This window comes from Stomoxys calcitrans, chromosome 3, assembly GCF_963082655.1.
Source record: "Stomoxys calcitrans chromosome 3, idStoCalc2.1, whole genome shotgun sequence".
In the NCBI taxonomy this organism is placed as follows: domain Eukaryota; kingdom Metazoa; phylum Arthropoda; class Insecta; order Diptera; family Muscidae; genus Stomoxys; species Stomoxys calcitrans.
The window spans coordinates 179,170,861-179,187,993 of NC_081554.1; the positions used below are offsets into that span (position 1 = coordinate 179,170,861).

At 38.1% G+C, this 17,133-nt stretch overlaps 1 protein-coding gene across 1 annotated transcript in view; it reads right to left on the minus strand.

Annotated features, from left to right (window-relative positions):
- Positions 1-743: 743 nt before the first annotated feature.
- LOC106085066 (lachesin) overlaps positions 744-17,133 on the minus strand; it is a 515,032-nt gene continuing 498,642 nt past the window's right edge. The window contains exons 9-10 of the mRNA XM_059364763.1: positions 1,413-1,547; positions 744-1,032 (exon numbers count right to left, since the gene is read on the minus strand). Coding sequence (XP_059220746.1) covers positions 767-1,032; positions 1,413-1,547 — 401 coding nt within the window. The 3' untranslated portion in view covers positions 744-766. The remainder of the gene's footprint in view (positions 1,033-1,412; positions 1,548-17,133) is intronic.

Genomic DNA, 17,133 nt, shown 5'->3' on the forward strand with positions numbered 1-17,133 from the left:
AGGTTTAGTTCGACTGTGGGCTATACCGGACTATATCTTGATATAGCCCCCATATAGACCGAACTTAAGGCGATTTTAGGGAAATTATCACCGTTTCAAATATTTCATTATTTACCATACTTTGCCAAAGTTTACTAGTTCTTCAGAAAAGCCTCTTTGAATTCATTTTTCAAATATTTTGAACATTCCTCTGGTTATACCTGTGAAATGATTTTTTCTCTCTTAGGCTCATAACATAAACAGGATATTTTTTTATGATTTTTTTTTTTGTTGTTTCCTAAAAGGGTTTTTTGTTTTAATTTTATAATGATTTTTTTTTATTTGGCACTTTCTTTAACCTTTTAAAAAACCAGAAACAAAATATAGTCGTATATAAGTTTGTTATATAATTTTTTTTTTATTTTGATTTTTATTATTTGTTAGTTTTGTGAATTCGATTCAATCCAGTTAACAACATTTATTTTGTATGAAAACTTAAAAAAAAGTGATAAATTATAGGAAAAAGCTCTTTTACATATGTTTGTTGTTGTTTTTTTTTATATGCTTGGTTCACCTTACAATTTAAATTTATTTTTAATTTTTTTTAATTTGATTTTGTTTTTTGTTTATTTATAATTTAATTCTAGTATATATAATATATTTTAAGCTATATATGCATGTATGTATGTGTAAATATATATGAGTGTGTGTATTTGGGTGTGTGTTTTTGTGCCTATATGTGTTTTGAGTGTGTGTGATTTTTGTTGTTGTTTTAATTCTATAAAACTTACGTTTCCATATGGGACCACATGAATCTCAGCATCAGCAACAGTGTCATACCGCCGCAACTGCCATACAAATGATGATGATGATGCGGCCATGGTGACAAACCATGCCTGCTGCCCGCCTTTGAATGCCACACAAGCAGGCTCGTTAAGCTTGTGGCCGACGATTGTTTGTCCTTTGACCAATCGTAACCCTTTGGTGTGTCACCCATCAGTTTTTGTTCAGATTTTCCAATTTCATTTAAATTTGATTGATATTTAATACCCACTGTCCAGGCGGCAATAAGCAATTGACATGAAAAAACAACAACAACAACAAAACAAAGGAAAGGCCATCAATATGATATACACATACACATACAGGTTGGGTTGAGGAAGTAGCAGTACGAGTACAAGCAGGCTAACATAATTTTATTACCATCAAACTTTTCAATATGTTGTGGATATATGGCAGTGGACCATATCCTTCTTGTCCATTGGGTTTTATTAACAACATTTTTATGCGGCCAAGTGTTGAGCAGTTTGAGGTTTTATGTTGTATGTCTGCCTGCTTGTGTGTGTATATGTCTGAGTGAGAAATTGCCCTTTTCTTAAATAAAAAACTGGGAGAAAAAAAAAAATGTTTTGTGTTTATTGTTGGAAACTTACATTTATCGATGACAATCACCGAATTTGTTGGCTCAATGCCATTGATGTGCATATCCAATTCATTGCTGTACGTTGTTGTGGTAGTGGCCAAAGTTGTTGTTGTTGGTGGCGGCAGTGTGGTTGGAGGACTGGACACTGGAAAGAGAAAGAGGAGCTATGTGATGAAGGGATATTTTAAGAAAATTTAAAAACAATTAAAGTCGGTAGGGTAAGGCAAAAGTCGGGTGGAGCCAACCACCTCGGCTAGCTTCTACTTTTAATACATAGAACCTGTGTCGAAATATATTCAGACTTAAGTTTGCCAAAATTTACCAAAATGGTGGCTTCTGCAGTTCTAAAAGACCATATCGGTTGTAAGATATATATCTATATATAAATCAGAATCTAAATGTGAAAACTGTTTTTGATGAAATTTTGTACACTTACTGGGATGTGAAATAATGATAAATGCTGTAAAGATCGAACCAAAATTATGGCTTCTACAGCCTTTAAAAGGCCATATGGGATGAAAGATGTATAGATATAACAAGTAAAAAGGCGTTAAGTTCGGCCGGGCCGAACTTTGGTTACCCACCACCTCGGGTATATATGTAAACCACCTTTCATCAAAATTCGGTGAAAATTTCATACCTTATACTCATATACCTCATACCGATCTGAACTATATACGACACGGATGTCGAAAAGCCGAACATAAGTCACTGTGTCAAATTTCAGTGAAATTGGATTATAAATGCGCCTTTTATGGGGCCAAGACTTTAAATCGAGATATCGGTCTACATGGCAGCTATATCCAAATCTGGACCGATTTGGGCCAAGTTGCATAAACATGCCGAAGAGCCTAACACTAAGCACTGTAACAAATTTCGGCGAAATCGAACAATAAATGCCCCTTTTATGGGCCCAAGACCTTAAATCAAGAGATCGGACTATATGGCAGCTATATCCAAATCTGGACCGATCTGCGCAAAATTGAAGAAGGACGTCGAAGAGCCTAACCAAATTCACTGTCTCAAATTTCAGCGACATCGGACAATAAATGCGTCTTTTATGGCCCCAAAACCTAAAACCTAGATATCGGTCTATATGGCAGCTATATCCAAATCTGGACCGATCTGTGCGATATTGCAGAAGTATGTCAATGGGCTTAACCTAACTCACTGTTCCAAATTTCGGGGACATGGGCCCAAAACCATAAATCAGGAAATCGGTCTATATGGCAGCTATATCCAAATTTGAACCGATCTGGACCAAATTGAAGAAATATGTCAAAGAGCCTAACACAACTCACTGTGCCAAATTTCAGCAAAATCGGATAATGAATGTGGCTATTATGGGCCTTACACCATAAATCGGTGGATCGATCTATATGGCAGCTATATCCAAATCTGGACCGATCTGGGCCAATTTAACGAAGGATGTCGATGGGCCTTACACAATTCACTGCCCCGAATTTCATCAAAATCGGGTAATAAATGTGGCTTTTGTGGGCCTAAGACCCTAAACCGGAGGATCGGTCTATATGGCAGCTATATCCAAATCTGAACCGATCTGGACCAAATTAAAAAGCCATGTCAAAGGGTCTAAGACAACTCACTGTCCCAAATTTCAGCGAAATCGGTCCATGAATGTGGCTTTTATGGGCCTTAGACCCTAAATCGGAGGAACGGTCTATATGGCAGCTATATCCAAATCTGGACCGATCTGAGCCAAATTGACAAAGGATGTCGAAGGGCCTAACGCAACTCACTGTTCCGAATTTCAATAAAATCGGATAATAAATGTGGCTTTTATGGGCCTAAGACCCTAAATCGGCGGATCGGTCTATATGGGGGCTATATCAAGATATAGTCCGATATAGCCCATCTTCGAACTTAACCTGCTTATGGACAAAAAAAGAATCTGTGCAAAATTTCAGCTCAATATCTCTATTTTTAAAGACTGTAGCTGATTTCAACAGACAGACGGACAGACGGACAGACAGACAGACGGACAGACGGACGGACATGGCTAGATCGTCTTAGATTTTTACGCTGATCAAGAATATATATACTTTATAGGGTCGGAAATGGATATTTCGATGTGTTGCAAACGGAATGACAGAATGAATATACCCCCATCCTTCGGTGGTGCGTATAAAAAAGTCGCGTGACTGACTGATCATCGCCCAGCCAATTCGGCAAAAGCTAGAATCATGAACTTTTGCAAATATGTTAGTCATAGGCACGGTATAAGGCTGGATTTGATAATATTCTTACGTTTCGGTACTAAAAAGTACCAAAACGTACGAAATCGTACATATTTGCCCAGCGCTAACGAAAAGGGCTAGAACCATGTTCTTGGGCTCAAATTAAAGTGAGTCTTGAAAAACTTAAGGTTTGGCGAAAACAATTTTGGAAAATCGTTGTGCAAGTGGGAGAAATAGTACGTTTTGTATCGCAATTGGTACTAGTTGGTACTATCTTTGTAAATTGAAGTAGAGCTCTGAATTTAGAAACTCAGGTACACTATGACAACTATAAATTTCAATCTATACACCCAACTTCTGTCAAACAGGCAAAACTAAAAACTTCTAGAAATTGAACAAGGATGATCGAGAGACCGATTAACATGGGAGTTATATCAGGTTATAGACTGATTTGGACCGTACTCAGCACAGTAGCTGGAAGTCATGACAAAATACTTTGCGCAAAATTGTAGCTAAATTGGACAAAAATTGCGAGCTGAAAGGGCTCAAGAATTCAAATCGAAAGATTCGTTTATATGGGAGCTATATCAGGTTATGTACCGTTTGGGACCGTACTTAGCACAGTTGTTCGAAGTCATAACAAAATACTATATGCAAAATTGTAGCTAAATTGGACAAAAATTGCGGCTTCCAGCGGCTCCAGAAGTCAAATCGGGAGATCGGTTTATATCGAAGCTATATCCGGTTCATGACCTATTTAAACCACACTGGCCACAGTTGTTGGCAGTCAAAACAGAACACGTTATGCAAAATTTAAGCTAAATCGGACAATAATTTTGGCTTCCAGGGGCTCCAGAAGTTAAATCGAGAGATCGGTTTATATGGGAGCTATATCAGGTTTTAGACCATTTGGACCATACTTAGCACAGTTATTGGAAGTCATAACAGAACACTTTATGCTCCATTTTAGCAAAGTCTGACAAAAATAGCAGCTTTCAGGGGCTCAAGAAGACAAATCGGAAGATCGGTTTATATAAGAGCTATATCTAAATTTGATCCGATAGGGCTCATTTGCATTCGTCAATGACATACATCAATACTAAGTGTTTGTGCAAATTTTAAAGCGGATAGCCATACGCGTTTCACCGCTATAGTGATTTCGACAGACGGAAGGACGGCGGACGAACATGGCTAGATCAAATCAGAATGTCGTGTCGATTCAGAATATATATACATTATGGGGTTCAAGATCAATATTTCGAGGTATTAAAAATGGAGTGACTAGATTAGTATACCCCCAACCTTTAGTGGTGGTATAAAATTGATAGAAGTAAAAAGGCGTTAAGTTCGACCGGGCCGAACTTTTGATACCCACCACCTCTGGTATATATGTGAAGCATATTTCTTCATAATCCAGTACAAAGTATATAATTTTTGCCCCAAATCTGACATATCGAAAAATTCGGCATGGACTTTGAGTGGTCTGAGAAGTCATTGCTCAATTTTGTAGAACAAAATATTGGTATTTTTGGTAGATCGATCTGAACCATATACGATATGAATGTCGAAAAGCCAGACACAACTCACTGTCTTAAATTTCGGCGATATCAAACAATAAATGCGTCTTTTATGGGCCCAAGACCTTAAATCGAGAGATCGGTCTTTATATCCAAATATGGACCGATCTGAGCCAAATTGCAGGAGGATGTCGAAGGGCCTTACAAAACTCACTGTCCTAAATTTCGGCGATATCAAACAATAAATGCGCCTTTTATGGGCCCAAGACCTTGAATCGAGAGAAAGGACTATATGGCAGCTATATCCAAATCTGGACCGATCTGAGCCAAATTGAAGACTAATGTCGAAGGGCCTAACACAACTTACTATCCCAAATTTCAACAAAATCGGATAAAAAATTTGGCTTTTATGGGACTAAGACCCTAAATTTTAGGATCGGTCTATATGCCAGCTATATCCAAATCTGGACCCATCTGGACCAAGCTGCAGAAAGATGTCGAGTGGCCTATCACAATTCACCGTCTCGAATTTCAGCAAAATTGGATATTAAATGTGGCTTTTATGGGCCAAAGACCCTAAATCGGTGGGTCGGTCTATATGGGGGTTATATCAAGATATAGTTCGATATAGCCCATCTTCGAACTTAACCTGCTTATGGACAAAAAAAGAATCTGTGCAAAGTTTCAGCTCAATATCTCTATTTTTGAAGACTGTAGCGTGATTTCAACAGACAGACGGACGGACATGACTAGATCGTCTTAGATTTTTACGCTGATCAAGAATATATATACTTTATAGGGTAGGAAATGGATATTTCAATGTGTTGCAAACGGAATGACAAAATGAATATACCGCCATCCGTCGATGGTGGGTATAAAAATAAACTGTGGAAAGTGTCAGTTCTATATCTCTATTTTTATACCCTACACCACTACTGTGGTTCAAGGTATTATAACTTAGTGCATTTGTTTGTAACACCCAAAAGAAAGAGAGATAGGCCCATTGATAAGTATACCGATCGACTCAGAATCACTTTCTGATTCGATTTAGCTATGTCCGCCTGTCTGTCCGTCCGTCCGTTTGTCTGTCCGTCCGTCTGTCTGTCCATGTCAATTTGTCTACAAACTACAGGCCGTAATTTTCATCCGATCGTCTTCCAATTTGATACAGGCATGTTTTTCCGCCTAGAGACGAAGCCTATTGAAATTGGAAAAAATCGGTTCAGATTTGGATATAGCTCCTATATATAAGTTCGTCCGATTTGCAGTAATAATGCAATAAAATGATCATTTATTAACCGATTTTCTTGAAATTTGGCAGGAAGGATTTTCTTTTGACTCTCGACTGGTGGATTTCATCGAAATCGGTTCAGATTTAGATATAGCTATCATATATATAAATCGCCCGATTTTAACTTCTAGAGCCACAGCAAGCGCATTTATTGACCCCTCTTGCCAAAATTTTGCAAAACGCTTTCCTCGACGACTGCCGCAGTTTGCTCTGAGAAGTTTGCTCAAAATCGGTTTAGAATTAGATATAGCTCCCATATATATATTCGTCAGATTGTGGGCAATTTGCAATAATGTTGTCATTTTTCAACCGTAGTCATTACAGTTTGAACATATTTGCTCGCCGAGGACCATCAAAATTGGTTCAGAATTGGATATAGCTCCCACATTGTACCTGTAGGGTAGATGTAAGGTATTAAACAGTCGGCACCGCCCGACTTTTCCTCTTCTTTGCTGGTTTAACAACGTAGCATGATTTCAACAGACAGACGGACGGACATGTCTAGATCGTCTTAGATTTTTACGCTGATCAAGAATATATATACTTTATAGGGTCGGACATGGATATTTCGATGTGTTGGGAACGGAATGACAAAACAAATATACCTCCATCCTTCGGTTGTGGGTATAAAAATTATAATTTAGAAAAATCGGCGATTTATGAAAGAAAAAAAATTAAAATTTTTTAAAATCTAAGATTTAAAAAAAAAGTATTTAAAATTGTTTATGACACCTTTGTGGACCTACCCTAGACATATGTGTCAAATATGTTCTCGATTGGACTTTATTCGGATATAGCTGTCACACAGACCAATGTGCTCATAAAGGGTCCTAAGACCATAAATGGTACATTTGTTACCCGACTTTGCTGAAATTTGAGAGAGTGAGATTATTGAGTCTCCCGATAAAGGAATGAAATAAGGGCCATTATATGTCCGATTTAGACTATATATGGAGCAGCCATAAAGACCGATGTACCAATTAAGGTTTTAAACCCACAAAAGGCTCATATGTTACTCGATTTCGCTGAAATTTGGAACCGGGACATTAAATCTAAACCAAATACAACACAAATAGCCTTACAAATTTGGTAGAGGAGTTAAAATAAAATAGGATAATAGATTAGTACGGTTAGGTTAGCATGTCTGCCTATGACGCTGAACGCCTGGGTTCGAATCCTGACGAGAACATCAGAATACCATTTTTCGATATGGTTATGCACTCCTAATGCTGGCGACATTTGTGAGCTACTTTGCCATGTAAAAACTTTCCCCAAAGTGGTATAGCACTGCGGCACATCGTTCCGACTCGGCTTTAAATATGAGGCCCCTTTTCATTGAGATTAAACTTGAATTGATGGGCAAATTTGCGGTGGATAATCTATTGCAAGTGCAATGCGTTTTTCTTTATTATACCTTCCACCAAAGGATGGCGGTACACTAATTCCGTCATTCTGTTTGTAACTACTCGAAATATTCGTCTAAGACCCCATGAAGTATATATATTCTTGATCGTTGTGATATTTTATGTCGATATAGCCATGTCCGTCCGTCTCTCCGTCTGTCTCTCCGTCCGTCTCTCGGTCCGTCCGTCAGTCTGTCTGTCGAAAGCACGCTACCTATCTATGGATTAAACCAAGCCACTTCAAATTTTGCACAAATACTTCTTATTAGTGTAGGTCGGCTGGGATTGTAAATGGGCTATACCGGTCCATGATTTGACATAGCTGCCATATAAACCGATCTTGGGTCTAGACTTCTTGAGCCTCTAGAGGGCGCAATTGTTATCCGATTGGAATGAAATTTTGCACGACGTGTTTTTCTGTGACTTCCAACAACTGTGCTAAATTAGGTTCAAATGGGTGAATAACCTGATATAGCTGCCATATAAACCGATCTTGGGTCTTGACTACTTAAGCCTCTAGAGTGCGCAATTCTTATCCGATTTGAATGAAATTTTGCACGACGTGTTTTGTTATTATATCCAACAACTGTGCCAAGTATGGTTCAAATCGGTTTATAACCTGATATAGCTGTCATATAAACCGATCTTGGGTCTTGACTTCTTGAGCCTCTAGAGGGCACAATTCTTATCCGATTGGAATGAAATTTTGCACGACGTGTTTTTCTGTGACTTCCAACAACTGTGTTAAATTAGGTTCAAATGGGTTAATAACCTGATATAGCTGCCATATAAACCGATCTTGGGTCTTGACTACTTGAGCCTCTAGAGGGCGCAATTCATATCCGATTGAAAAGAGATTTTGCACAACGTTTTTTGTTATGATATCAAACAACTGTGCCAAGTATGGTTTAAATCGGTTCATAACCTGATATAGCTGCCATATAAACCGATCTTGGGTCTTGACTTTTTGAGCCTCTAGAGGGCGCAATTCTTATCCAATTGAAATGAAATTTTGCACGACGTGTTCTGTTATGATATCCAACAACTGTGCTATGTATGGTTCAAATCGGTTCATAACCTGATATAGCTGCCATATAAACCGATCTTGGGTCTTGACTTCTTGAGCCTCTAGAGGGCGCAATTGTTATCCGAATTGTGCGAGGGATCCTCTCATGACAAGCATCATATGTGTTTATTATGGTCTTATTCGGCCAATAGCCTGATACAGCTCCCATACAAATCGATCTCTCTATTTTACTTCTTGTTTTGCCTAAGAAGAGATGCCGAGAAAAGAACTCGACAAATGCGATCCATGGTGGAGGGTATATAAGATTCGGCCCGGCCGAACTTTGTACGCTTTTATTTGTTTTATCTAATATTTATAGCATTTAAGTTTACCCATGCGTAAAATGGAATATGTATAACAATAAAGTTTGTTCTATGCCCCAAGATAGCATAGAAAAATATTGTTTTGATAGCACCTTGCTTGTACGATGCTTACACCTAATATGCGCCTTTTCCCCACGGTACAACTATGCAGCTTATCAACTCCATTTAAACTTAAAACTGTAATTTTTCATAACAAACTCCAAAAAATATCGCAACTAAAATCTGAAAGTTAAATTTAATGGCATTTCGTTGGAGCAATCAATGGCAAAGCATGCAGGCGACACTAAAGTTTTGCACGTAAATTTTTGCGAAAACAGATTTCTGTTTTGCATTTTTGTCATGAGAGGATAAAAAAGGAGACATATTTAAGGATACATATGAAAGTTAGGATAACAAGACATGGTGGTGTCATAAGACAAGCCAAGGTAGTACAAAATGTTGTTTAAATATTAAACTTTAATGTACAACATATAAACAAAGGAAATTAATAGCAAAGGGCGCACATATCTGGAGTTCTGCAATGACAACAACTTAGTAATACTAAATGGCCAGACAGAAGGAGATGAAGATGGCAACTTTACTTTTGTGAGTACGGTTGGCGAGTCGGTTAATGACATATGTGCTATGTCTTCCAGTTTACTACAATATGTGGACAATTTTGCTGTCGAAGAAAACATTTGGTCTGACCATCTCCCCATTTCTTTGAAAATGAAATTTAATATAAACGGAACTGTTACAAACAGACTAAAGCTCTTACCAAAACTCTCTTGGAAAGACAACGACAAAAACAACTACCAAACAATGCTGAACATAAATCTTCAAAATGTCTTGAATACCCACGAAGTTCACAACCTTAAGGATCTGACAGACATCATAGTAAAATCATCTGTAACCACAGATAATCATAGCTACAAGCCAAAGGGGAAGTGGTATACTGAAAGATGTCATTGGGCGAGGAAAAAAGTCTTTAAAAGCTTGAGGAAATTTAAGAAAAGTAGCAATGAATGTAATAAACAACAATACCTGCAAGCACAACGTATATATAAAATGATACGCGTAACGAGCAAAAAGGCTTATCACAGCATGATTAGCGAACAAATCAACAATATTAAAAACAGTAAAGAATGGTGGAAATTAGTACGGGAGATTAATAATAACCAATTTCATATAGGCCCGAATATATCTGCGTCATCTTTTAGAGACTACTTCATGAAGCTACTCAATACAGATCAGACAACGTCGAATATTCTGTACGCTCCCTCATTTATCACAGTTCATTTATTAGACAAGGAAATAACGGTCGAAGAAGTAAAGAGAATGTTACAAAAGGTTAAACTAAACAAAGCTCCAGGAGAGGACAGGATTCCTTATGAATTTTTTGTTAATGCTACAGACGAGTTTATTTCGGAACTAGTACAGGTGTACAACACAATGTATACTAATGGAATAGTGGATGAGTCTTTTATCAAAACGGTAATTTTCCCAATTCACAAAAAGGGCAATGTAAATGAGACGAAAAATTATCGTGGAATATCATTCATGAACTCTGTAGCAAAAATATTCATGGGAGTTCTTAACGAAAGGCTGCAATTGTGGATAGAGGAAAGAAATATTTTAGTCGAATATCAGGCAGGCTTCCGAAAAAAGTACTCAACTACAGATAACATATACAACCTAGCGTCAATAGTTCACATTAAGCTGGCAAAAAAAGAAAAAGTATACGCATTTTTTGTGGACTTCAAAGCCGCATTTGACAAGATATCCCGAAGCCTACTTATCTACAAATTGCACGAAATGGGCATATCAAATAAATTTGTTACAATAATAGAAAATATCTATCAAAACACCCAATCAGCTATATGGACAGGAGAAGAATTATCGGATTATTTTCATACCATCTCGGGAGTAAAACAAGGCTGCCTTTTATCTCCACTGCTGTTTGCACTTTACGTCAACGACCTACATGATAGTCTGGGAGGAGGCTTGAATATAGAATGGCTGAACATAAGAGTATTACTATATGCGGACGACATTGTAATTCTGGCCGACGACAAGACGGTACTACAAAACATGATATCCAACTTAGAATACTATTGCGCAAAATGGAATCTGGAGGTTAACATGGACAAATCCAAAATAATTATTTTTCGAAACGGCGGACGAATATCTGACCACGAAAAATGGTATTTTCACGGAGAAGCGATAGAAATTGTTTCTGAGTATAATTATCTTGGTGTTATAATTACACCGCAAATGAAATTCCAAAAGCATGTTAAAAGTCGTAATGCTCAAGCAAAAAGTGCAATAAACATGACTTGGAAAGCATTTCTTCAAAAGAAAGATATTTCCTTGAGCCAAAAATGGAATTTATATCTGGCGGTTAGCAGATCCATACAGTCCTACTCCGCACAAGTCTGGGGATTTGGAAATTTTGAAGAAGTAGATAAGCTACAGCGTTTTTTTCTGAAACGAGTTCTGAAGCTACCCGAAAACACCCCAAATTATGCTATCGCTCTTGAAACCTGCATAGAAAATAGTCATATATATACGCTACAACTGCATATGAAATACGTGGGCAGAACTATGTTTAAATATAATCGAGATCGACTACCGCATCAGCTATCTAAAATTCTACTGAACAAACAACTGTTCTGGGTTAAAGAATTAAATGAGTTTGACATCCACGTAATCGATGCAAGCATCAATGAAACTACCTGGAATGGAATAATAACATCGCTCACTAACCATCTAAATGCGTGCAGTCGTACAAAATATGAACAGAAGGCAACACAAAGCAACGAAAGAATTTATAAACACCTAGACTACACTAGGGGTTCTGAATATATATCCGATCGCTACACTGAAGATGATATAACTTGGATACTAAAGGCAAGATGCGATTTGATATACCTCAATGGAAGCCAATACACTGCCAATTCTAATGAAATTACCGAATGCACATTATGTAATATGCGAGCAAAAGAAAACATTCAGCATTTCTTAGGAATATGCCCAATACTGCGAGGATACCGGATGCAATTTTTTGGCAAAATTAGTTTAACTGACAGAGAAATCATAGATATTCTAGATGGCAGAGGAGCCTTGGATTGGATAAACTTAGTGAAATATTTAAAAAATGCACTGAAGTATAGAAAATTAATAATCACTGAATTCACATGAAATTTAAACATAATGTTCTCTTTACCAAATCTCAAATGTTTGTATTAAATTTACCGGCTGACGACACTAAGTCAAAGCCGTATATCTTATTTCATAATCTAATATTCGAAGTACGATTTATTTTTTAAAATGAAATGAATAAAGATACTACTACTACTACTACTATAAACAAAGGCTGCCAAAGACCAAAGCTGAAACATCAAGCATCCCTATGTTGTTTTACTCAAACCACCCATGTACTCCGCCATATGTGACTGAGTTACATATTTGCTCATACTGGCCCGAGCTAGGTCATTAATGCGGCTAATTTCACTCGTGAACACTTGTTGTGTTTATCCCTTTTCGTGTTTTTTTTTTATGGTTTTTATGTTGAAATAAATTTTTGAGCAATTATTTGTTGGTCACTTGTGGGGGTAAAGGATATTTGGATGAAGGAAGTCATGAAAATATTACATGTCGTAATTCATGGTTATTATTATCCGCAAGTACGTGTTTTTGGTGCTGCACAATTTTTCTTTGCCACAACCAATACAGTGAATTGTTGATTGCAACCAGCTACAGCAGCATGTAGTAACAATTATTTATGACCATTTTCTGATTTCTGTAGTAATTTATGGGCTGAGCAGATAAACAGAGATTGACCAATTTGTGAGATGTATAAAAACAAGTAAAAGCGTGCTAAGTTCGGCAGGGCCGAATCTTATATACCCTCCACCATGGATCGCATTTGGCGAGTTCTTTTCCCGGCATCTCTTCTTAGGCAAAAACAAGTAAAAGCGTGCTAAGTTCGGCCGGGCCGAATCTTATATACCCTCCACCATGGATCGCATTTGTCGAGTTCTTTTCCCGGCATCTCTTCTTAGGCAAAAAAGGATATAAGAAAAGAGTTGCTCTGCTATTAAAACGATATCAAGACATGGTCCGGTTCGGACCACAATTAAATTATATGTTGGAGACCTGTGTAAAATTTCAGCCAATTCGTATAAGAATTGCGTCCATTGGGGCTCAAGAAGTAAAATAGAGAGAACGATTTATATGGGATCTGTATCGGGCTATAGACCGATTCAGACCATAATAAACACGTTTGTTGATGGTCATGAGAGGATCCGTCGTACAAAATTTCAGGCATATCGGATAATAATTGCGACCTCTAGGGGTCAAGAAGTCAAGATCCCAGATCGGTTTATATGGCAGCTATATCAGGCTATGAACCGATTTGAACCTTATTTGACACAGTTGTTGAAAGTAAAAATAAAATACGTCATGCAAAATTTCAGCCAAATCGGATAGGAATTGCGCCATCTAGAAGCTCAAGAAGTCAAATCCCCAGATCTGTTTATATGACAGCTATATCAGGTTATGGACCGATTTCAACCATACTTGGCACAGTTGTTGAATATCATAACGAAATACCTCGTGCAAAAATTCATTCAAATCGGATAAGAATTGCGCCCTCTAGAGGCTCAAGAAGTCAAGACCCAAGATCGGTTTATATGGCAGCTATATCAGGTTATGGACCGATTGGAACCATACTTGACCCTGTAGTTGGATGTTATAACAAAACACGTCGTGCAAAATTTCTTTCCAATCGAATAAGAATTGCGCCCTCTAGAGGCTCAAGAAGTCAAGACCCAAGATCGTTTTATATGGCAGCTGTATCAGGTTATGGACCGATTTGAACCATACTTGACACAGTTGTTGGATATCATAACAAAACACTTCGTGCAAAATTTCATTCCAATCGGATAAGAATTGAGCGTTATAGGGGCTCATGAATTCAAGACCCAAGATCGGTTTATATGGCAGCTATATCAAAACATGGACCGATATGGCCTATTTACAATCTCAACCGACCTTTGCTAATTGGAAGTATTTGTGCAAAATTTCAAGCGAATAGCTTTACTCCTTCGAAAGTATGCGTGCTTTCGACAGACAGACGGACGGACAGACGGACAGACGCACTTATAGACGGACAGACAGACGGACAGATAGACGGACAAACAGACGGACAGACAGTGATGGACTTATAGGATGTGTTTGTGCAAAATTTCAAGCGCCTAGTTTGAGTCCTTCAAAAGTAAGCGTGATTTCCAAAGACGGACAGACAGACAAATGGACAGATAGACAGATAGACAGATAGACGGACAGACAGATAGACGGACAGACAGTGACAGACTAATAGGATGTATTTGTGCAAAATTTCAAGCGCTTAGCATTAGTCCTTCAAAAGTAAGTGGACAGACAGTGATAGACTTATAGGATGTGTTTGTGCAAAATTGCAAGCGCCTAGCTTGAGTCCTTCAAAAGTAAGCGTGATTTCCAAAGACGGACAGACAGACAAATGGACAGATAGACAGATAGACGTGACAGACTAATAGGATGTATTTGTGCAAAATTTCAAGAGCCTAGCTTTAGTTATTCAAAAGTAAGCGTGATTTCCAGAGACGGACAGACAAATGGGCTGATAGTCGGACAGACAGACGGACAGATAGACGGACATGCAGACGGACAGACAGACGGACAGATGGACGGAGAGACAGACGGACAGACAGACGAACACACGGATAGACGGTCAGATGGACGGACATGGCCAGATTGACTTAAAATTTCATTATGATCAAGAATATATATACCTTATGGGGTCTTAGGAGGAGGACACCGTGGCGCAGAGGTTAGCATGTCCGCCTTTGACGCAGAAGGCCTGGATTCAATCCCCGTCGTGAATATAAAAAAATTTTTTCAGTGGTGTTTATCCCCTTACTGATGCTGGCTACATTTCGGAGGTATCCCGCCATGTTAAAACTTCACTACCAAGTGGTGTTGCTATGCGGCATGCCGTTCAGAGCTTTCTCAGAGATCGCAGATGGCTTCTAATCCAATGAGTATAAATTAAGCGCAGACCTTCTCTATTTCTTATTTTCATCAATGATTTTTTGAATCAGACAACAAATCCGATCTACTCATTTGCAGATGATAGTAATCTCTGCCACTCATACTCATTTGACCATATGCCGAGTCTTCGAAAGTTCGAGGACAAAAGGCGGATTATGGACGATAAACTCTGCCATGATTTTCTGACCATTTCTGAGTGGGGTCGAATGAATGGATTAGATTTTAATACAGGGAAGTCTCAGTGCTGTTTGTTGTCAGACTCAGTGCTGTTTGTTGGCCGACCAATTACGATAATCCCTGTCCATCATTGATATAAATGTCGAACAATCAGAAGCCCTTAATGTTCGTTGGGCTAAACACGTATTCGAAATGTCGAAGCATTTAAGTGTTTAGGCTTTCTTAAGCTATGCAAGAACTACTTCACTTCTTCTGATCGTCTCAACATTGATACCACTATCATAAGGCAAAAGGAGTATGGGGCTTCAAAATCATCCTTGGAGCTACTGGACAGTGTCTAGAGGAATGCGATAGCATTAATTGGACACAGTAAGCTATACAACTCTATTGCCAACCTCACTAAAAAACAAAAAAAAAAAAAACAAAACAAAAAACAAGTCAAAGTGTGCTAAGTTTGGCCGGGCCAAATCTTTGGAACCCACCACCATGGATTCTGCTAAAAATTTATAAAAAACTAAATTTAGTTGAAGGGCATATTTATACCCTACACCACCACTGTGGTACAGGTTAATATAACTAAGTGCATTTGTTTGTAACACCTAAAAGGAAGAGAGATTGAACCATTGATAAGTATACCGATCGACTCAGAATCACTTTCTGATTCGATTTAGATATGTCCGTCTGTCTGTCAAACTACATGTATTGAAATTCGAAAAAATCGGATCAGATTTGGATATAGCTTCCATATCTTTGTTCGTCCGATTTGCAGTAATAATACAATAAAAAGGTCGTTTGTTAACCCATTCTCTCGAAATTCGTCGGGACGGAATTTCTTATGACTCTCGACATTACTGGCGATTTTCATAGAAATCGGTTCAGATTTAGATATAGCTCTCATACCTATATATATTCTGATTTTCAAGCCTAGAACCATTGCAAGCGCAGTCTTATACCTAAGACTTTGTACAACGCCTTGCTCGACTACTACCACATTATCTGAGAAGTTTGCTCGAAATCGGTTCAAAATTAGATATAGCTCCTATATATATATGTTCGTCAGATTTTGGGCAATTTGCAATAATGTTATCATTTGTCAACCGAAGTTATTACACTCTGAACATATTTGCTCGTCGAGGTCGATCAAAATTGGTTCGGAATAGGATATATCTCCTACATTGTACCTATGGGGTAGGTGTAGGGTATTATACAGTCGACAACGCCCGACTTTTGCACATCCTTACTGGTTTTATTCTACTTAAAACGCTTTTGTCGAACCAGCAAAAATTAAAGCTTCTAGGAACCAAACAAGGATATAGCTCCTATATAGGGAGCTATATCAGGTTCTTGATTGATTTGGACCGTATTTGGCAAATGCAAAATTTCAGCCAAATCGGACAAACACCGATCTTTCGATTTGACTTCTTGAGGCCTTACTAGCGCTCAAGATCTCAAATCTGGAGATCGGTTTATGTGGGAGCTATATCAGGTTATAGACCGATTTGAACCGTACTTGGCACAGTTGTTGGAAGTCATAACAAAACGCTATATGCAAAATTGTAGCTAAATTGGACAAAAATTGCGGCATCCTGGAGCTCAGGAAACCAAAACGGAAGATCGGTTTATTTGGACCGTACTTGGCACAGTTGGTGGAAGTTTTAGCAAAACACCATGTGCGAAATTTCAG